At 37.7% G+C, this 23,224-nt stretch overlaps 1 protein-coding gene across 15 annotated transcripts in view; it reads right to left on the bottom strand.

The window, feature by feature from the left end:
* Nucleotides 1-23,224, bottom strand: part of ADD1 (adducin 1) — a 65,822-nt gene that overhangs the window by 23,299 nt on the left and 19,299 nt on the right. For all 15 annotated transcript variants that reach the window (XM_075499660.1, XM_075499654.1, XM_075499661.1 and 12 more), the window contains exons 2-8: nt 9,469-9,681; nt 8,041-8,203; nt 6,761-6,912; nt 3,438-3,518; nt 1,527-1,676; nt 355-498; nt 132-230 (exon numbers count right to left, since the gene is read on the bottom strand). In XM_075499660.1, coding sequence (XP_075355775.1) covers nt 132-230; nt 355-498; nt 1,527-1,676; nt 3,438-3,518; nt 6,761-6,912; nt 8,041-8,203; nt 9,469-9,663 — 984 coding nt within the window. In that variant the 5' untranslated portion in view covers nt 9,664-9,681. The remainder of the gene's footprint in view (nt 1-131; nt 231-354; nt 499-1,526; nt 1,677-3,437; nt 3,519-6,760; nt 6,913-8,040; nt 8,204-9,468; nt 9,682-23,224) is intronic.

The following is a 23,224-nucleotide window of genomic DNA, read 5'->3' as shown; positions in this document are numbered from 1 at the left end:
TAATATAATAATTTCACAGATTACCGTGTTAGTTTAGATCAAGAGTTTAACCAGTAAAGTGTGCAACTATTAATCTGTTTGAAGGTTAATATAGCAGACTGTATTATTACATAACATACTAAAATTCTTACTTGAATCTCACAGGCAAGCACTAGATTATGAATATAGTAGAAAGCCTCCTCAACAGTCTCTCCAACTGATACTAAGCCATGGTTTCTGAGAATAAGGACCTAGAGAAACATTGCAAAGAAAGGTAACAGTAGTAAGGCAAGTGTTCCTTGCTCTTGATTAAAGAACATACTTCCCCCACCCACACATACATACTTTTCTTTAATTCCAGATGTAAATACTGACCTTGCTTTTAGGCCCCAAATTTTTCTGAATAACCACCTTTTCTTCATCATCCACTAAAATACCATGGTAGTCATGATAAGCTACTTCCCCTAGAGAAAGTGCTTCAGGTGAAATTGGCAAGAGACCACACTTCATTGCAGAAACCTGAGAAATATTAGAACAACTAACTTAATTTCTTACAACAGAAAAAACAGAAAAAACATGAAAATATCATAATGATAAAAATTATAATTAAAAAATATTTCTATATATCATATGTATGTGTCTGTGTACAGGCACATACATAGCAGTCTTATACTCCATCCCTAAAGCCTCTATTTTGTGCAACTTTTGGACTGGATACAAAAGCCACATTGATCTTGGGTCTGACTCAGTATGGCTCCTTTTATACAATATCAACACCAATATGAAAAGACTCAGGAAAAAAAAACCCAAACCCCAAAAATCAACTGCATCCTTCATTCCTTTCACTCCACTCAGTGATACTTATTTTTTGGTTTGTGGGGTTTTTTTTTGTTTGTTTTTTTTTTTTTTTTTTCTTCCAAAAACAAGATATTTAGTGACAAACTTTGACAAAGGTAATTCTGCAGCACTGTGGGTAAAGTTAAGGAATATTTTTAAAGACTACTCTATAATTCACAATTTTAGGAATCTGATCATTTATCCTTAAAATGGCTGTATCACTGCTGCTAATCAGTTTAAAAAAAAAAAAATCAGAATGTGAACTTTGAAATAGAGTCACCAGAGGACACACTCAAAAAATTCCAAAGAGGTAAAACTGACTTGTAACCAGTTGCTCTAATGAGAGATATTGGAAAAGTTTCAAATATTCAAGAAAACCTTCACAAATTGTGCTTTACAAAACCAACAAAATACGCTAAAGCTCTTATGATTCACTGTCAAAAGGTATGGTCTTTTGTGGTAAAGGACACATAAATATGAAATATGTATTTTCCAGTTATAAAGCTCAATTTACTGTCAGACCACTAATGTAACAACCAAATAAGGAGCATCTGATTGATTGAAACAGAACCACATATTTGAAGGCAGACTTAAAGGCTTTGTGCCCTTCAAAAAGGAAGCAAATCTATGACTAAGGGGGACCCACGTGTTTTTGCAGTTAGGCGGGGTGGGGAGAACAGGACACATGACAAACTAAAAAGTGTGCTTACCGCTGCCCCTGCTGGCGTGTGAATATGAACAATGCATTTAACATCAGGTCGAGCTGCGTAAATTGCAGAGTGCAAAGTAAAACCAGCTTGGTTTACTCCCAAGTTAGTGCTTCCACGATCAACTACATCTCCCTGAATATTGATTTTAACCTGGGAACGAAAATAATTACTTTCATAAATCAAGACTGCCAAAAATCTGATTTAATTCAGCATCTACCACTGAAGCTCTAAAATCGTATTTCTTTCAGTATTTTATTTTAACAAGTGTCAAAATGTGCACTATAAGGCTGTAAGTAGGTGATCAGGGGCCTGACTTGAGATTAAGCTAACTGAAGAGGACATCAGGAACTACTGGATATGACACGAGAAATCACTGCATGTAACAGGGAATGGTGCAAGAAGCTGACAAAAGTTACAGACAGCGCTGTGACAAATGGCTACATTTCACAGTTACAGTGGAGTTATACGAGAAACTTGCAAACTTTACAGTTACCTGAAGAGGAGTATTGGGACATTTTGGGGAGTCAGTTCTTGAAAGGCCAGCACCTAGGTAACTATACCACTGATACCATGTAAGGCTGAGATTGCCCAGGTAATAATATTATAAATACCAAATTTGGATATGGACATAGCAAAACTGTAATAAAAAGGAAAAAGTAATTATGCATGGGTTGTTTATTTGGGAGAGAACAAGATCGGAGAAAATGGAGTTTCAAAGTCGATAAGGGAAGAACAAGGATGGGAGAAATGGAGAGAAAGGGGTGATAAAGGGCCAGTCTTGTAAGCAGGCTGCTGGTAAGCAGGCTCATCTGGCTAAGCTATGTGGCTTATCACTGTAGTCTGTCTTCTTATTAAATCCTGCTGGTAGCTATTTTCTGTGTGAACATGCTCTCTCCTGCATATGTGTGCGTGTGCATTTCACTACCTTCATGCAACCTTCATTCTCAAGGTACTTAACATTCCTGACAGAGATAAAAGCAGAACACCTTAAAAAAAAAAAAACACAACACACAAAAACCACCAAAACACAAAATACCCCCACAGCATGGCCCTTACCCTCTTCTAAAAATCTTGTAGTAACAAGAAAGGGCAGGTCTCGCTTTTCTCCATTGCTTTTCCTATAGCTATTTCAATTAAAATTTTACAGATGGTTAAGGTGGAGTTCCGTACAAAAGAGCCAACTTTACACATAACTGAGGGGGAGTATTGGGGCAACCTTAAGGTGTCAAGAGCGACACAAGTTTGAAATGTTACTACTCTGTACAGACTTACCTCACCTCTCTGCTAGAGGTTACTTACCTTACAGTAGCCAGGTGGAAAGAATAGTGTGAAAGTTTCTATTTTGTTTCAATGCAAGAGTCAACCACATTAACTCAAGTTGCCTTCAGCAGCAGCGTAGACTAGACTGAAGACAAACGCTCACAAAATGCTTCCCACTAGCTAACAGTTAAGGGAGTTCTGTCTTCAACTGCAACCATTAGATCTCAAAAAGATAATTTATCTACACCCTCAGCTATTTACATCATTAAATGATGGCAACTAAATCAGGCATCTGACACAATGTCTTGAAATTGTAATTGGTTTGCATCATTTATGTCTGAAACACATACTGTTTCCCTCAACAAGCCTGACTCAACAGCCAACAGCTTTCAAGGGCATGATGTGATTAGCTATCGAAATGACCTGGCTCCTCTTTGCAGCTAGATCAACTGGAGGACACCTGGTAGTGAACATGCGCAAAGAAATCTCTCTCAAAGATACCTCAGCTGTACCAAAACAACCATGTTCAATAAAACTGTTCTAAACATGTAACACAGAGTGAAATAGTCTCTAGGACAGAATTTAAACAGTGACAGATACACAGATTCAGCTATTTGTATTTTACAGCTGTGAAAAACAGTAATTGCTTACCAGACTAGATGCAGTAACTTCACTATAGAGGAGTCCAAAAGGTACAATGAGGAAGTGCTCCTGCTCAGAATTTACTCTGGCCTAACGATAAAACAAGAGTAAAAATTATTAATAATATTTTATTAAAGCATACAAGAAGGCCCAAAACCATGAAAGTTACTTTCACTTCCTGAGTATGGAATGGGCAAGTATGCATATAACATATGCAATATGACTGTCATGTATGCTACAACAGAAAATCAACATACAGCACAGTTAATTAACTCATGTTGAACAAAACCAGATGGTAGATACATGCCAGAGTCCTTCAGATTGGTGGAAGGTAGTAGATCCTGTGGTAATGACAACAAGACTACTGTGGATAAAAGGAATGATACTGAGAGAAGCAGGGGGGGAAGTTACTGTGGGGTTTTTTGTTGTTGGTGGTGTTTTTTTTGTTTTGTTTTGTTTTTAAGAAGAATGAGTTTATACTCCAATTGTGTTTCTACCCTAGTAAAACAGAAGGTATGAAATAGAAGTGTGTGAGAAAACACAAGAATTTGGCCCACAGATCTAAAACATCTTGATGCTGAGAAGGGTTTCATCACTGATACTTGTGCCATGTGAGACATCTGTGAGGCTGTGAGACACTTGTAGGTTTTCTGCCAAGTATCCTGACCCCCACTTACATTTCTGCTCTTTTGTCTAATTCACACAATCAGGATTTTTGTTATAATACAAAAATAATTCTGACTTCAAACCATTCACATCTTGGGATGCATCTGTTTAAAGTCCGTACAATGAAAAGTACAGGACAGCTATGTAGCTTAGGTGTCTCCCAATGGAGAATTAAAAGGCTTCAGATGTTTTACTGAACACGAGACAACTCCCTCTTTTGCTATTAGTCTACCCATCTTTTTTGTTTGTAGTTTGGGTTTTTTTGGGGTTTTTTAAATGTTTTAAAAATTTTATTTATGAGTTTTCCATTTCCCCAAGATGCAGCTACTTTATGCTCCCTCATGTCTTCTACTACTTGCAACGTTAAATACATATATACTTTGATACAGTTCTACTGCAGGGGAAAAAAGTTTCTAAAATAAGTAGTTGATCAGTCATCCAAAAGCTTCCAGTACAAATCCAGCTTCCTTTGCAACCAGCTGGTAATATGCTATAGCATAAGAGCCTTAAACTGCACCAGTTAGTTCAAGTTAACCTGTACTTACCAATCAGCAAAATAGTTCTCCATTATAGAAGTATAAATGATATAGAATATCTTTTACTTATTTACATAAGACAAAGAATCGGTATTATTCAAAATGCCCCAAAAGCTAGTAAGAAAGCTCAAACGTAAGATAAACAAGCAGCAAGACTCACTAACCACCTTACTTTAGGATTAGATCCAATAAACAGCTTGTGCCCTCAAAGCAAACCAAGACTTGGTGAATGATGTGTACCTTCTGTAAACCTGTAATCTCAAATTCTGCCTAACCCTGGAGGCACTCAAGTTTACTCTGCGTTATTGTTCTTGACATGAAAGCTCCTGATGCTCTGTAATTCTGCTTCTGCATCAGGACTACACCAGTCTGAACAATTCCACACACAGCAGCTGTCAGTGATTGATAAGGATCCAGAAAAGCAAATTCCCTGATATGCCCAGACTGGCATACACTCTTCTCATCCTCACAATTCCTTTCTCCTCTAATACACAGGCTTATGCCCCTCACAGAAGGCTGTAGTATCTTTTCTCTTACTTAAGAAGTGCACTGGCAGCTTGTAACTTCAATGCAATCATCTAGTAATTATAGCATCCACTCACAAAAACCTGAAAACCTGGAGTCAAACTCCAGCTCTGCACGAAGTGGTAGGCATTCACCACATTCTAAAGGAGTGCCTTACTACCACACTACGACTTAATGTAGAGGTATATGGAACAAAGACAAGACTATTTTGTAAATACAACCACCTTGTTCTAGATCAGCTTCTGAAGGTAAATTATATCTATTAGTCACCTTTTAGAATGCTATTCACTGGAGGAGTTTGTAGAAGACAGGTGAACTACAACCTGTGATTGCCAGTGACAAACCATTAACCAAGAGCTTTCCAGTACCACTTTGCCTTTCAAAACTGTCTAAAATACTTTCAGAATCTCATACTCCAAGGCTTTGACTGTCTTCCACCTCAACTGGCATTACGGTTATCTAATCTTCCTGTGCTTCCCCCCCACCAAAAGAAAGCAAACTTGAGGCATTCCACCCCAATCACATGCCCTTGCCTTAACCACTTCCCTACGCATGCTGCTCTTCATTACATTTACCCTTTTACCTCAACGTGTAAACACTCCCAGGGCTGAACTTTACCACTAGAAAGCCATCTCCAAACCTGCTTGCCTAGTAATCTTTTTACTGCATTAACGTCCCTTTTACAAAATCAATTCTCCTGTCACATATGAAAAAATCAGGGGGCAGCAGAGTTGTTTACAAGAACCATTATGTTGGATACATTCCCTTACTAAAGGAACCAAACGATCTAACCAACATTGCCTTGATCCTATGCCTACCCATATCATTCATCATCTTAATCAGCTCACAAATAATACACCTTGAAATCCCAAAAAGCAGTAATAATAAAATTACCATATCTCATTCAGACTGCAACTAGAAGAACTGAAAATACATAAAGGACAACCTCTACTATTTATGAAAAAAACAATTCAGCTCTGTTAGGAAAACAATTGACTGGGTTACACACCACAGCTGTGACTTTACTCATGAGACTCATGGTGATCATTCCTCTGGCATATAAAACCTCCTTGATTTGACCTCCTTGTCATTGTTTTTATGGATGCCAGCAATTACTCAGTCACAAGGAAAATTGTTGGCACACTGCATTAAGTTGAGTAGTTCGCTCACGTTCAGAAATATTTCTTTTCAAATGGCTTCTTTTTCAAAAAGGTTGGTACCTTGATTTATAAAATTCAACTGAATGACTAATAAGAAGATATTTTAGCACTTAGCAAGAAAACTAAGACATGACCTTGCAGAGTAACACATACAATCATTCAAAGCATTTAAGATACTAAAAGACTGAGTCTTTCAGGAATCTTAATTTCATCATAAGAACTTTCACGTACTCTCTGCTAAGACTCTATTCAGGCTATGGTAGCTGACATCCAAGCTGTTCCAGTTCTTATTCTTGAGATGCAATGACAAATCTCTTCACTATTATATTGCTTTCAATACCACTTTGCTCCTCTTCCACACAGAGAAAATGACAGATGGGGGAGGGAAGCAATTCTCTTGTATGTTAAAACAACTGGTTCAGTTATCTGTTGATTCAATACTCACTGTTATATGATTGTAAATAAGCTGAGACCAGCCAAAGAGATCTGCTAATCTGTAGAAAGCCGCCAATTTACACCGTAACAACTTCTCCCCTTTTTCATAAGCAATGGAGTCTGATCCTCTCAGATCATTCACCGGTGTCACCATGCCAAGACCTGAAAAGGAGAAGGGGTAAAAAAGCACAAGGGGGGTTGCGTTCAACATCAGTTAAAACCTATCAATGTGCACCGCTATTATAGTGGTTGTTCTTACTAGTTTATATCAACATATTAACCTAAGAAATGGACAGCAAGTTTTAATTACTATAATGTCATAATTTATATTACACAAATATAATGACAGTCTCAGATAAGGTCATTTATCCTCAGTAGACTCAGCATTTGTTTCCTTCCTTAATATTCATTAGTGCTAAGGTGGCAATGAGTTCCTTAGCAAAATATTTTTTTCCTCTCTCAAACTGATGTTTGTCTGTAAAATACAACTTCATTGTTAACAGAAAAACGTAACCCAAAATATTCCACTTTTTGAGATAGGATTTGGTATTCCTGAAAAGGAGAAATATACATCTAAAAAGATGCACACAAGTTCATGTAATTAGGAAACATTAAGTACAAGCTAGAGAGAGGATGATTATGGTAAATAATTACAAATACTGTAGTTCTAGTTACAGCACAATTAGAAATGTGGTTAAAAGTAACTGTGATAAAGCAGAACCAGGTCACGCTACAGTCTAAACTACAGATTTATTTTGGAGCACAGGCAAGTATTTATGTTATCTTAACACAAAAACTGCGTGTACATGCATTTGCACATTTTGGTTTTTGTTTTCCTTCTTTGTTTTGCCTGCTGATGTTTCTTGTCAATAGCATCACTTCACAGAAGAAAGCTGCAAACAGTATTTCAATGGCAAAAATAATTAGTTTCTGAAGACCTTCACTGTTACTGGACTACTAATGAGTGTTTCATTTTCCTGCAGACAATACACGTGGTAAACATAAGCAATATTTAAATCTTTAAATTTTTTACTAGTGCTGACTTATCAGGCTTACTTTTCAATTAAGATAGCATACTTGAAATAGCTTTTGATACAAATCATATACATGAATCACACTGCATATCACTGTGGCATTAGAAATTAATTAATTCATTTTATGTTTGCAATGTTCCTGTGAGCAGAACAGGACAGCATTTGAACTTCACAGCACTTCATTTCATTCACACTGTCTTCATTTTAAGCCCTTCAAAAAAAAGAATTCAACTATTATAAATTAAGCCGCACTCACTCATGTTCAGCGCAGCCATTCCGCCTTGTGGTGCTGCAGGGTAGACATTTGGTACATTCGTCGTCATGAAATCTGCAATCTGCTGTAAAGCCAATAAACCTGTTGGGTTCTTCCCCTTCTTAAATTGTTCCTGAATCATAGATTCCAGCTCTTCACAAAAAGCCTAGCAACAGGACATTGCATATTGTAAAGCATGTTCAAATGAACTTCAATCTTTCAGATACAGCTTCTTTTTAGCACTTAGATAGAAACAACCTATACCTCTTCTGAAAAACACCTCAGGGCAGAATTACTGGGTGCATAATGTTACTTGAAAATGTTGCTCTGTGATACGAGTCACTTTTTTTTTTGTGAATGGAAATTCCAGCATTCTCTCTTCAAGTAACACCAAAACTCATTGAACGTACTAATATGGATTTTTGGAAGAAAGAGCAAGATGTACAAACAATTTGACCACAAAACATGAAAGGAAAAGTAGTAGAACCAGAAGAGAGAAGGAAAATTATCAGTGTGGCTCACAGGGAACTGAGAGCCAAGAAGGCATCCAGGAACACAGGCAGGAACAGGCATTGAATTTTTAAAATATGTTTATACAAGGGGTCGTTTGCTTTTTTCCTGGTTGTTTTTTTCTTTTTGGTTGTTTTGTTTGTTTGTTTTAACTTTGAAAGGAAAAAAACCACAATTTTTTACTATTGCTGGTAGCTGCTGCTTTTGACAAGAACACTGGAATTTGTACTGAAAGAGAAGTATTGCAGCCATTAAGTGAATCTAAATAAAACGGGTTTATTTCACATGGAAAAACTGTAAATATACCACTACATCCCTATTCTTAATGAAGTCGTGTCATGAAATGTTTTGTAACTGAAGTCACCCATCAGTTATTACAAAAGGAACAAATGTTATGAGAGAAATTTTGTGTTACTTTGAGGGAAACATCTTTAATATTAAATTTCAATCATTCATAGTTTATTATTGTGCACCCTTTCAGAAAGAGATATACAAAAATATTTCATATGTCAGAATCATGCATGAAAAACTGAGCACAGGACAGACCTGCCTTGTATAAGCTACTCTTCTAAGAGTTACTTAATCTAAATGTTTAAATGAATACTAAATATATAAAACAAGTGAAAAAATGGCTGACCAGGACTAGATGGACAATACGAAAAAATGTTGACGATTACACAGAGAATTCTGAAAGCAAGACTGAGGAGCTGCTTCATGAGTAGACAATAAAAATTCAACCAGATAATGTGAGGAAAAAATAGGCTACAATTAGGATACTTTAGAAGAAAGTATCCTAGAAAAACTAGAAAAAAAAAGATCAAATGGATCTAAGATACCACAAAATTCTCCAGTTCCATACGGATGGTAAAAACAGAGATAATAAATTTATCACTTTAAGGATGGAACATTTTCTTTTCTTACTGGGCTTTGAAGAATCATGGAGACTCTCTTCTTCTGTTCCATCATGTTAAAATCCTGGCGAAGATCAGGTGCCATATTCCTCTCTCTCAAATAATCTGGATTATTTTCATCAACTCGATCAAAATACCGCTCTTTATGAGGGGCTGTTGTTGGAGGTGGTGAAGTCACCACCCCCACACCAGAATCACCATTCATAGCACAGTTTTAAGGAACCTACGAAGAGGAGGCAGAGAAGAGGAATAAATAAATCAAGCATGGAAATAAGAACTTTGTACGCGTTTCTTGTTTCAGAGTAACAGTTCAAATTCATCTAAAATTAGCATGGCTTCCCAAACACAGAAACAATGTTTATGCAATTGGATAGCAATATTTTAGAGGAGAAAAAAAGATTTTAAAATACAAGATTAGAAAAGTAGGCTAACGTATATGCAAAGTCAAATATGCTACGTACATACATGTTACACAAAACTAATGCAAGAGTTCCTATTTAAACTACCTCCAGTTCTTTAAGCTGTCTACACAGCTTGACTTTCAGAAGCATGGAAGTCCTTCAAACCTTCTCACAGACAATGACAGAGAAGTTCAAGATGCATGAGGTTTAAACTCATTTCTTATGGGTTTTTTGTTTACTTAAAAAGTTAAAGCAGACATAATGAAAAGAATATTGCATTTAAATCATTACAGAAAATAGGATATTACACATGTTCATTAATAGGAAGAATCAACCCCACCAAAACATGCTCAGATTGCAAACACATTTCTGGAGACAAACTCAGAAATACTGACTTTACAACCTGAGGCGTGCTTTTCACAAATATATTTATTTTAGGTTCATTCAACAACATGCACATCACTACATTAGCATGTGTTTTTTGGAATCTGGAAAGCACACACACAAACACAACCCTCACCCACTGGCCACGGTTCATTTCAGTTTTACATGCTGCAATCAGCAATTGCTTGTATCCACTAGAAAGGCTGAAAACTCATCTGAAAAATACCTGAAAACTCAGGTATTGCTCATACACACATCCTTCTTTCACTCACAAGAATCCCTTTGTGCCTGGAAAACTGGGATAATGTTACACAATTTATAACCTTCAATTCCAAAATCCTTTTCAGAAGATTTTTTGAAGTCTTCCACTGACAAACCACCAGTTCAATAAAGCCACCCTTGCAACACCTTGAGACTCAAACCTCTGATTCCTGATCATGTGACATATCGAATTAAAATTAAGCTTTTTCTGAAAAGATTTATTTTCTTTGCATATCGTACATGATTAAACAAAATGTCACTAACTGTACTTCACTGAACTGTAATAAGAATATTTAACTCTGAATGGCTTGCTAGTTCAGCAAACTGCAATTATTTACATTATACACAAAATACGCAAGGTTGAAATCTCTTGCTATCGTGCAACTTTACTAAGAAAATGAGCCGAGAAAAGCTAGTAGGTCTCTTCCTGGAGGTGGAAGACTAGATAAGAGAATAAAGTAGCAGAATCTAGCTCCCTGTCCCAGTAAGGCGAAACAGACTAATTTCAATAATACCAATTTAGATTCGGGGTTCACACAGCAAGGAGAACCCCAATCTCTACAGTCAATTTCATTATGCATTTTCAGTTTTGCAAGGATTAGTACCACTAAAATCTGCTGATATTGTCAAGTCACCGCAATTCTTTTTGCTATGTAGTAGGAAAGATTGTATGTATCTTCGTTTAAGTAATGCTGAATCTTCTACACGTTATAACTATTAAATTTTGATATACGTCTCTCTTGCTATTTGTAGATTTTTCTTAGTGACTAATCTTAAACTGTACTTGCTTGTGGATTTTTAATTTGATTAGGAATTTACTTGCGTATTTATTAGCTAAAACCACCTCAGGTGTGGATCCACACAGAAAAGGCAAGTTTACATAAATTATTTTGAAATGCAGACTACATTAAAATCATTGCAGTGAAGAAAAATTATCTATTTCAAGACTTCAGAATTAGCAGATCTCATCCTCTTTAATTCTTACATTAGAAAACAAGTTTCAAAACTCAACTGGTTTCTTACTTCAGAATGAACAAATCACTGAACTAAGACAGTTGAACACAATGAGCAAAAGAAAAGTCTTTTCCTTGACTTTGCAGAAGAGGATGCTACTATCAAAATCTGTGTTAGCACTTAAGACACTTGAGTTTTAGATGCTCAGTGATTTCCACCCACTGAGTTGCTAAATAAACACACACAGACACCCCTCTACAGTCTAAAGTATTTAATTTAAAACCAATCAGCTTAGGCTTTAAAAGGCATGATCAGATTTTTTTCTTTTTTTTTTTCTTTTCTTTAAAGTAAGCACATACACATATCATTACTATTATAATGTCTTTTAATTAGTAGCTTTCCTCCACCCAGGAAGAAATATAAGGTATAGTGAGAAGAAACAATGCTTTTATCCACATAGAAAACCTTTTAATGTAGCCCTAGAAAGTTTTAAACAAGTGAAGTTACACCAAAGGAGCCACCTCTCCTTTGCCAGCTGCAGATCCCTAACACACACCCTTCTAAGTTCTCTTCCTCATCACAACCTCCAGCCTGCACCATCTGCCATTTCATACCCCAAAAATGCTTTTGAAGGCCCACTACTACCACTTTCCACCACCCCTCTTCTGAGCTCTATTAGCTATCCTGATGCCTCTACATCCAGGTTTTTGTTGAAAAATGACAGTTTGCAAATCCAAACACATGGCTTATTCTCTTACAATAATAGCTCACTTGGCCCAATCTAAGTCTGAATTTCACCATGCTCTGCTTATCACAAGCAATCAGAGAGTTTAGAAACTGCATGAGGGCAAGCCCATAAATAAAGACAAACCGAACCACTCAAGCAGTTCAGAATTTGTACTGCATTCTGTTGAATATAGCCCCAAATGTGTATTTACTTCAAGCAGAGCATGGGAAAACTATCAAGTTCGTGCTTACCACCACTGCCACCAGCAGAAAACAACGGCCCACTCCTGCCTGCTGAAGCATTCAACTTCCAGAAGATATTTAAGTGTAATGTTGCATCTTGTGTATATGTGTATGTGCAGTCTTGTTTAAGGAAGAGTGTACACACACCTGCAAACATAATCTTGCACTTAATTATTTACACTAATTCCATCTTACTCTCAGAGTACCAAAAGCTATTTCCAAATGAATTATATATATAACTACTTCTCTTCACTGTTTCTTACTCACACTGGAAAGAAGTTGGTCCCCAAGAGCCTGCACAGGCAACATTACAATGGGATCACAGTGCCTCGCCAAAGTTGTATTACTCCTTCACCCAAGTATAAGATGGCATTCAAGAAGGTCCTGGGAATCTATTACTGCTTCACCACTATGTAGTGGCAATAATTTAACAGGAAATTCAATGTTTAACTTTAAGTGATCATTTTATATCTAAGGTTAAATATCAGTTTCACAGCCTAGTTTTGTAGGTGCCCAAAATTAATGGCACTCCCCCAAGGTCTAGTAATTAACTGGTTTAATGTAACTGTAATAGTAATTGTTTATTTTAATGGCCATCAGCTACTGATGATAAAGGTATTGATTTCTGAATTAGAAACAGATGCGTTTGATGACATTTTGTACAAGCCATTGAAATTTATTTATGAGTTTCCTCGGAAGACCCTTTGGGAGTAAGACATGATGAACTCTCCAGTAAGAGCTTCAGTAATATGGATACCGATAAATAAATAAAAGGAATCTGAACAGTTAAGCTGAACGCACACTGGGGAATGGCCAATGGTTCTATATACTGGAAAGTCACACTGAAAATCACAACAGGCTGCCCAGACAGTATAAAAAAAACCACCCCAAAAAATTAAGACTATCTTCACACCCACAACTCTCTGGTACAGACAGTTCCTTTCCAATGTAGTGTACTATAGCCCCCAAGTAAGATAAGCTGTAATGTCAAAGGACTTTTTGCCATGATAAGTGTTTTCATGCGAGAGCCTGTTCTAACACAACTGTGTCAGAAAAAGCCACACCCTTAACTGAAGAAGCCGTGGCTGGAAAACCTAAGTGCATAAAAAGCCCTTCTCTTGGAAGCAGCCATTTTCAAATATAAAGAGACAGTCAGAGGGAACAGCATATATTACTAGCAGGGAAAAAAAAAATCCTAAAATTCAAATCACACCTTATAGTAACTGAAGCAATTAGATCCATTCTTCTAATATGTATGTAAGCATAAACACTAGAAATTCCAATAAACTACCACATCAAATGAGAGGCACCAAGCCAACAGCATATTGTATTTATCACAGGGCACGGGTATGCGTATGCAAGTACTATAAACAGGTTGTTCATGAAATTCATTCTTTGTCAGGAAACCAGCTTTATAAAATTTATAGCGCATTTACAGACACTGAGCATTGTTTACAAAAAAACATTCTGAAATTAGTATTGATATTTCGGTTACTTTTATCTCTCAAAATCCCCTTCCTCCCCATCCTCTTCTAACCCGAGAAAGTTTTGTCACAGGATTAACCTAAGAGGAAGTGGTGTTACAGAGTTTAGTTTAAACAAAAGAAGAAAGTTTCAGAACAGGAATGCCATAAAATTTTTCACATTAACATCTAGAAAGAAGAAAAATCTCAATTTTTAAAACAGCTTATGTTCCTCAGTACTCAACCTGGAAAGTTAAATGATGCACATATAGTTAAATTAAATTTAAACAGGTAAGACTGTGAATAATACCCAATAAGAATTTACAATAACTTAAGGGCACATAAAAGGCCCCAAACTTTACATCTAAAAAATTATATAAAATAATTTAAAACAACAACATTGGATTTGCGCTGGGATCTCATTGTAGTTAATAAACATATTTAAAACTTTAATATTAAACTCATTTCAATACCTGGAAGTTGGGACAGATCTGGTAGTTTATAGTTTCAGTGTTTCTCACCTGAATCATCATCATGAATATTATGGAAACCTTACGAAGATTCAAAATGTCTCACAACATGTACACTAGCAGGGACCAGCTAACTACATTTTTTGGAGGAAATGAATTTTTGCAATCACTTAAAGGTTGGTTTTGTTTTGTAATAACTTGTACTGTTATTTTTTGCTCCTCCACACCCAGAGGAAATTGCTTTTACTAAGGCTGCAGTCGATGGGATTTGACCTAATCCAAAGACTTGCTGCCACCACAGGCCTGAGCACACCTCTTCACACCAGTGCAGCTTTAAGTCTGCAGAGGCCAATTCAGAATAAAAATACATGCTGAGAAGCAGGAAGAATGTTGTGACAAGAAGACAAGGGAACCTAAAAGACTTCCAAAAAATTTAAAATACACTGCCAACTCTAAGACAGCACATGCAAAAAAAAAAATACAACCCTACAGGTTTGGTTGTTTTTTTTTTTTTTTTAAGTTTAGGAGAGTTATCTGGTCAAAACCTTACAAAATCAAGTCATTTCAGAGAAGAAAAAAACACAAAACCAAAAACCTGCCCTCTTCCATGTAGCTTACAATTTCTCTGTACAAAATAACACGTGAGCAAAACATCTGTATGGGACCTTGTGTCAAATTTGCCAAGTAAATGATCAACACGCTTCTCAACTGTCGATACAATCCCAGTCACTAGCAACAAAGATGGAGGGTACCCATTTCCAGAACATATAGCTTCTGAGAGCTATTTTGACAATGATATAGTAATTTGCTTTGTATCCTATTTTTTCTGACAGTTCTTTCAACAAGTTGTCTCCTCTCACACCAGAACTATGCCACTCGGTCTAACAGAGGTGAAAACAGATTTGATAAGAAGTTACTGGGGAAGGGACAAGAGGGTAGCAAAACAAATGAAAATAAAATAACTTGTTTTCTTTACTGTTGTGCAATCAGCAGTCTTTGAGGAGTAAAAGTTACCTAAAAGGCTCATGTAAGTGACAAGTCAGGCAGTGCGCTGGCAGAGGGAGGGAAGGGAGCTCTATTTTGGATGCAAACAGAAAAGGACAGGGAAAGAACAGAGAAAAGACAGTAGTTTTATGGCCCTGGAGAGGGAGTCAGGGGGACTGTGGAAAGCTACAGAGCTGAAATTACTGCACAGGGACATCATGAGGTGAGAGGAGGGAGGAAGAGGAAGGGAAAGGGCCAGGCAGCACTGGGGTGGTAGAGCACTCCAGGCAGCAAGAAACCCAAGAGGTAACTGACCCCTTGCAAAACAGACTGAGTTCGTGTGAAAACTGAGTTGGTGGGGAGATGGTGAGGAAGCAGAACATCCATCTACATAAAATAAGGTTTCATTATCACTTGGTATCTGAAAAAAAAAAAAAGTTTATACATTTGCACTGTTACCACTTCACTCAATATCCTGGTACTTTCTGTATTTTTTCCAATTTTCCTTTACTTTAGAATTACATTTGCCAAACTTGCTCCTTAAAAAATTAATATAACTTTGTAATATGGAAATTTTTTATGATTTACACTACAATTTCCATCATTTTCAGTGAGAACATTTTGGCACCAATGACACTGGATTTGTTCTTGCCATTTCAAATATTTCCTACTGAACTTTTAAAATGAAAAGCTGGCACTATCTTGGGAAGCCTAAGAACAAAAAGTAAATAATGACTGTACTACTTACTAGAGAACGTACTTAACATCATGAACAATTATATTCTTTTTTAGCAAATGTTCCTAGCTCGTGCATCTTCAAAACTTCCTCTGCTCTTTGTTTTCAAACAGGAAGAGACTATTTCATGAACAAGAACAGTTATTTATCTTGTACTGAATGCAGGCACAATCGTCTTGCTTATTAACAGAGATGCTGCAAGTTAAATACTGGACTCTCAAAATTTAGAGAAATCAAACAAAAAGTTTATCTGACCAAAAGTACTGCATTTTATATCTGTAATACCATGCCTTAGTATCTAAGATGGTAGTTCAAGAAACAAACCATGTTAGAGAAAAAGGAAAAAAAAAATCAGACCAAGTCACAAAAACTTCCTTGAAATGCATCTACTTTGTCAGCTATTCTCTCATTTTCACCTCCTCCAAAACACCAAAATCAAAAGCCTAGCACAGTGGGCTGTGAGTGATCACAAGGTTACATTACAGAACTGGCAAACATTCATTTGGGCAAACTTGAGGCCTCAAACCGTACAAAACAATGAACTTTTATATCAGTTTAAGACACAGTATTACTTGTCTACTGAAGGTCATCAACATTTCTTATCATATTATTTCCAATACTTACATTAAAAAAATCTCTTAAGTTAAGAACAAAGAATGGTTAAGAACAAAGAATAAAGCTAGAAACCTGCTTCAAATTAGACCTAAAATTCCAACTACTTATGAAGGGCAAGACTCTATGTAACAGAACTAACAGAACTATGTAACTGCTATCAAAATAGCAGTTTGTGTAGGCCTTTTACCAAAAAACAAATCCCAAAAAACCACCCCACCCCCCAAAAAAAAAACCAGCTTGGAAAGTATGTATCTTAAGAAACAAAACTTCAAAAAGTATTTTTGGTAACCTGCTAATAATCAGGTTTTCTAGGCTGCTGTGTTAAGAGAACATTTAAGAACCCCAGGTAAAGCACAGTGATAACTACGTCAGGTTGTAAAACAATGTAATTGTTGTCTAGCTTTACCAAAGCCAAATGAAGGAGGTGATTTAGGAAAAGGCAGCATGGACCTACCAAAGGCAAATCATGCCAGACTAACTGGATCATCTTCTACAACAAAACAGCATTTTCTGTCAACATGGGGAGAGCAGCGGATATTGGTTACCTGGACTTCAACAAAGCATCGGACACTGTTTCCCTACAGCCTTCTCCTGGACAAACTGGCAAGATACAGATTGGATAGGTGGTTTGCGAGATGGGCAGGAAAGTGGCTCCCAGGCTGCACTAAGAGAGTGGTGATCAATGGTTTTTACTCAGGCTGGCAGCCTGCCACAAGTGGGGTCCCCCCAGGGAGCAATACTGGGCCTCACACTGTTCAACATCACCATAAATGATCTGGTTGATGGGATCAAGAGGACCATCACCAAGTTTGCTAACAACACCAAACTTGGTGGTGAGGTGGACATGTCAGAAGGGAAAGCCATCTTACAGAGAGACCTGGGCAGGTTGGAAGAGTGAGCTAGCAAGAACAGTATGGAGTTTAGCAGAGACAAGTGCAAGGTCCTGCACTGGGGACAACATAACCAAAGAGCCCAGTGCAGGCTGGGATCTGTGTGGCTGGGGAGCAGCCTTGCCGAAAGGGACCTGGGGTCCTGGTGGACAACAAGCTGAACAGGAGTCAGCAGTGCGCTGCTGCAGCAATGAAGGCAAATTGGATCCTGGGCTGCATCCACAGGGATGTTACTAGAAGCGGTAGAGATGCGATCATCCCACTCTACCAAGCGCTTGTCAGGCCATACCTGGAATACTGTGTCCAATTCCGGTCTCCACAATTCAAGAAAAGACACAGACAGACTGGAGAGGGTCAAAGAAGGGCCATGAAGATGATCAAAGGCTGTAGAACCTGCTCTATGAGAAAAGGCTGAAGAAGTTAGGTCCTTTGTCCCTGGAGAAGAGAAGGCTCAGAGGGACCTCATCACAGTTTTCCAGTACTTAAAGAGTGGTTACAAAAAGGATGGAGGCTCTCTCTTCACAAGAAGCCATGTAGAGAGGACAAAGGGCAACAGGTACAAGTTGCACCATGAGAGGCTTCATCTTGATATAAGAAAGAAATTTTTTACACTGAGAGCAATCAATCACTGGAACAACCTCCCTAGGGACGTGGTGGAGTCCCCATCAACTGGAGGTTTCCAAGACGTGACTGGGCAGCACGTTAGATAATCTCATCTAGGCTCCCTTTCCCACAACACGTTGGCCTGGATGATCTTTCGAGATCCCTTCCAGCCTGGGCTGTTCCTATGATTCTGTGTAGCATAAGCCCACCTAAAATTTAAGCCAGAATTTAGCTGGGCAGACTCAGCTGGAATATTGTCCAAATACAGCTGTCTAAATTCTGCGGAAGTTTCAATATATTTGGCTCAGAATACATAATTCAGTCCTTGCAAACAGAAGAGAGGAGAAGCCAGCATGAAAACTACACTAGAAGCCAAAATACAGAAAGGCAACTTCCCTCCTTTTACTAAAGGATTTAAAAGACCAAGAGTATCAAACTTTTAGAAAAAGTAATCATTCACCTCCCCTCCCTGACCTGGAAAAGCACTGTATCCCAGAGATCAGACTCCGCAGGAAGCTGGGAATGATGGAACATGGAGGAACAGGGCAGCAGACTGGGTTATTCCTCCCCTCAGTGACTGGCACTGGCCACACTGGAAGGTACGGTTGCAGCCTACACTCACCGTTGGTACCACTTTTATGTTAAAGCCTCTCTAAGATGATCTATTAATTTATGTTAGAAAGACAAAATTTCCAACAAACAGCTCATTCCAAGCTAACTAAAAATGGGAAGAAATCCCAATCTAAAAATGGGACTAGGAATAAGGTTAAAAAGGGAATGACTCTTGAAACTGTTAACTCATCTATCCTATTGACCAGGTCCCCGGTTCCTTCCCATTCCTATCCTTTTAACTTCCCTTTGCCTCTTTAGATAATTTCCTTCTCCGATTTTCCTGCTAAGCAGTTTACACAACAAACAACAGAACAGCCACTTATAGCCTCCAAGAATTTGCTAAGACTAACAGTTTCAAACCAACTTACCAACATGAAAATTACCTCACTTTCACTTCTTTGACTCAGTAACTTAATCTACTTGTTCCTTTCAATTTTCACACAGCATTTCTGGCAATGTTCAGTGCATAAATTCATGAAAGATTAAGGACAGTGACAGCAGAAATCATAATATAAGATGTCACACTGTTCATATAACAGAAACTCTCTACATAAGTATCTTAAACCACAGACACCTTAAGCTTTTCTTCTGAAACCCTAAAGAGCTTCACAAATGTATCAGAAAATTTGCGTGTAAATGAGAAAACAGGAATTTCACCAGTGACTTTTGCATTTCTCCAGGCATAATGTGAAAGTATGAATTCTGCAAACTATCATACATTTTTCCACTGCCTCTTACCAGAGGAGCACCAATGGTCACAGGTGGTAATGGCAGTGGAGACACTTTTCCTTTTCACTACTTTGGTGGCTATTAGCCCCGAAAATAACTCCTTACAGTTCAGTGAAAAACATGGGCTTCAGTGTTATGGTTCAGAGCAGTATAATGATTTTCAGATAAATTTATTTTTTGAAGTTGCTCCAACACTGAGACTGAAACTGAGTTTGCTGCATGCTGAACTTGGACTTAAAGAGCCTCCAAAATGAGTCTTCGTATTTACACTGCCAAATACCACAGAAGTTGATTTGTCTGCAATTTTATTTCAGAAACCTGGATTCCAATTCAAAGAAGCTTCTCAAGTAAAAACCACAGAGAATTACATAATTAATAGTGTAATATCACAAAACTCAATTTAACACAGCTAATGCAAAGGAGTACAACTGGAGACAAAAATTAAGCCAGAATTACTCAGTGCTGAAAAGGCAAGATCAGAACTGAATTCAGGAGCTGTCATAGATCACTATGTAGGAAATGCAAAGCTTATGCTGTGGCCAGGTGGTCTACTGTAAGCGTAAAATAAAACAAAGAATATCAAGTAGCAAAATTATCTTCCCTAACTTTGAAAAAAAAAATGCTACTAGAATATTATTTCTGGTTCTTATGTACACACTTCAAAAAAAGACATGAAATATCAGAGTTGAAGGAAGGGCTACAAAAATGGTCCAGAGAGTAGAAGACTAACTTGTAAGGATTAGTAGGCTTGACCTATTCGGTTAACCAGAAAGGTTAACTGGTCATAGAGGAGACAGGGCCTTTCAGTCCTGCTAACAAAAGTATGGAGAGATTTAACACTTCACGGTGAATATCAGACACATTTGCCCTTGAATAGAGATGGAAGTTTCCTAACCATATACACACAATACTGAGTCAATAACTTCACTTTGAAAATCTTTATAAAACACAAGTTTTAATCCAACTTCCAGAATACCTTCTACTATCTGTCTGCACCAAGATCAATCCCGTCTGCTTCTGAAATCTATGAACCTGTCCTTCCTGCTTAGGCTTTTGGAAAAGTAAGTTCCCACACACACAATATGCTCATGTTATTTGCAGCTTCCAAAGCACTTCTAGTATTCTAGCACTTTTTTTTTTTTTTTTTTAAAATAGCACCTTCCTCTGCTGGTAGGTTGGTGACAGCTGGAGACTGACTGTCACACAGAAGGCACAAGTACTCAAGAGACAGTACCAAAAATCCTCCTTAATCCTTCTCCTGTGTTCAGGTCAAACTGATCAGACTTGCAATTAGGACAAATTTTCCCTCAGACCAGGTAGGATCTCTCTTACTACTTTTTAATGACCTTCTGCAGCATGAAATGCAAATCTCCTATCCGAATCATTCAGGCATACCTTACCTGAGAAATTTCAGTGACAGAAGCCACACAAGTTCCCAAATACCTTAGCTTGTCTCACTGGCTTTTTCGACGCATTCAGCAGTTTAGCCCACTGAAACTGAATTGCTTAGGTTAATGTTTTTAAAAGTTAACAGCCTGTAGAATAAAAAGGGTTGCACTAGAGAGGTGGTCTCTTATGCCTTATTGACAAAACTACAAAATTTGTTGAACAGAAAACATTGGTGGCAAGTATTGTTTCCAGCCTGCTTTATTGCTACATTTAATTTCATCACTGATGTCACAGAGCCTTAGCTACACACATCACTTAGTACTACATAAGAATGACTCAAGTCACTAATTTTCATTTTCATCCTCTAATTGTGCAGAAAGTATCTGAGGCCAAGACAACGTAAAATTCAAATATTTTTCCACTAGTAATATTCATGGATGGTGGCAGCAGTACCAGAAAACAAATGTACATTTATTTTTGCCATCAGGGTCATGAGTCCATACAAATAAAGAGGTTTAACCCAAATACTGCTTATTTTTAGGTTTCTGTGAACCCACATGCACTTCCCAAGCCTCACGCCAAACACGCCAATAAGCCAGTGCCCTCAGATTTTTGAACACAGGTCAAATCAGATCACCAGCTTTCCAAGGGCAGGGCCTCAGCTTTATCCAACAAGTATTTAGAAAGCTTGAGACAAACTGATCAACATGTCTGACCCAAAAATGATCACTGGCCTTAAACTGAAGGTGTAAAAGCTGCTAGACTTTTAATTCCAACACCAGGTTTGTGGAAAACACATATGCACACATCAGTTTCTCAAGAAAGAGCCAAAACTGACGGAAGCAAAGTAAGATGTTTAAATTTGCTGATGTAATAAATCAGGTAAGAAAATTTCCATCATTTTCACGTACACACATTTGAAATCAGATTCTCCTAGGAAACACCACACTTAAGTCATGAAAGTCCCCAAATGCCTTAGCAGTACTCCTCACAGTCCCCCGGAAGGAAAGCCATCTGCTTACATAGAGGTGGCACTTACCTGAGAAGAGTCTACTGCTGCTTCACAGAATAGCAGGTTCAGGGAGATGCACAGTGGTTGCACCAGTGGCTTTAGACTGAAATGAGAACCAGGTCAGGACCTACGATCGAGGACAGGGTTTTATCACTGTCCATCGTAAACTTGGGGATGCTTCTGACACAGCAGGTCAAGAAGAAAAGCGCACAGCACAGGCTCTTCCCCACAGCAGTGGAGAGGCTGTAGCGCTGCATGAGCACTGTGGAGTTCATAAGCAGCTTTACCAGAACGCAGAAGACTCCAGAGCTCATTTGAATGCTGGACACAGTACGAGTTGTCTAAAGAAAAGTCACACACATGCTCTAGGGTGCAGAGACAAGAGGAAAGAGAAGCTCTCTTCTTCCTTTGACCTCAAGGTTCAGCAAAATATGCAGAATGAACAAGGCCCCTCCACTATGCAATATGACCAGAGTAGTATTGTTTCACTTTTCCTATAAGGTTTTGTAAGTAGTATTTTCTGATGGTACTACCTATCCAGTGCTACCCTTCTTTTTTTAAATAAAGGAGAGTGGACATTCTAAAATAGGACATGCAAATCTACCTTTATTAAAATGGTTGTTAGGGTTTTCAAAAAGGTTATACCAGATCAGTGTCTGGGAAAAAACAAAGAAGCAAAAAGACCCCACCCACATACCCAATGCTATCACAGCAAAACAAAAAACTTATGTTTAAGATTTAAATTATCTTCAATGTTCACCACTGTTGAAGCCACTCAGAACCTATGCTTTCAAAAAGTGCTGTGAATAACAAAAGCTCCTACAAATGACAGAAGAAATTAAACCTCATTTTTTAACAGGAACATAGATACTTCCCTGATACTTTAAAAATGCAAGAAATTTCAGTAACTTCTAAGCATACACATCTAAAATATTAGTATCATGATGCACAAAGGATCAACTGAAATGCAGCAGTGCATAGGCAAAGTGGCCCCATTTTGGCCAGGATCCAGTTATTTTCATGTAGACTGAACAGCGAGGGATGAGATTTGTGAAATGCGTTGGCAATGAACAGAACAATGTCATTTAACCCTTTGAACTATTCTGCAAAAATAACTTCTTCCAGAACAGCTGGATGACATTTTGTATCTTTACTTATTTACAGGGGAGAGAAAAGTAGTTAGAGAGTCTTCTTCCCCTCAGTTACACGTAAATAGTAAAAACACTGCCCTAGACCTGTTAAAGCTACAATTTCACTTTATGCAAGCATGAGAGCTATTTTATGGGTTTGGTTG

This window comes from Mycteria americana, chromosome 4 (genome assembly GCF_035582795.1).
Source record: "Mycteria americana isolate JAX WOST 10 ecotype Jacksonville Zoo and Gardens chromosome 4, USCA_MyAme_1.0, whole genome shotgun sequence".
Lineage (NCBI taxonomy): Eukaryota > Metazoa > Chordata > Aves > Ciconiiformes > Ciconiidae > Mycteria > Mycteria americana.
The sequence above is the reverse complement of the archived record's forward strand: the minus strand, read 5'-3'. Positions and strand labels throughout refer to the sequence as shown.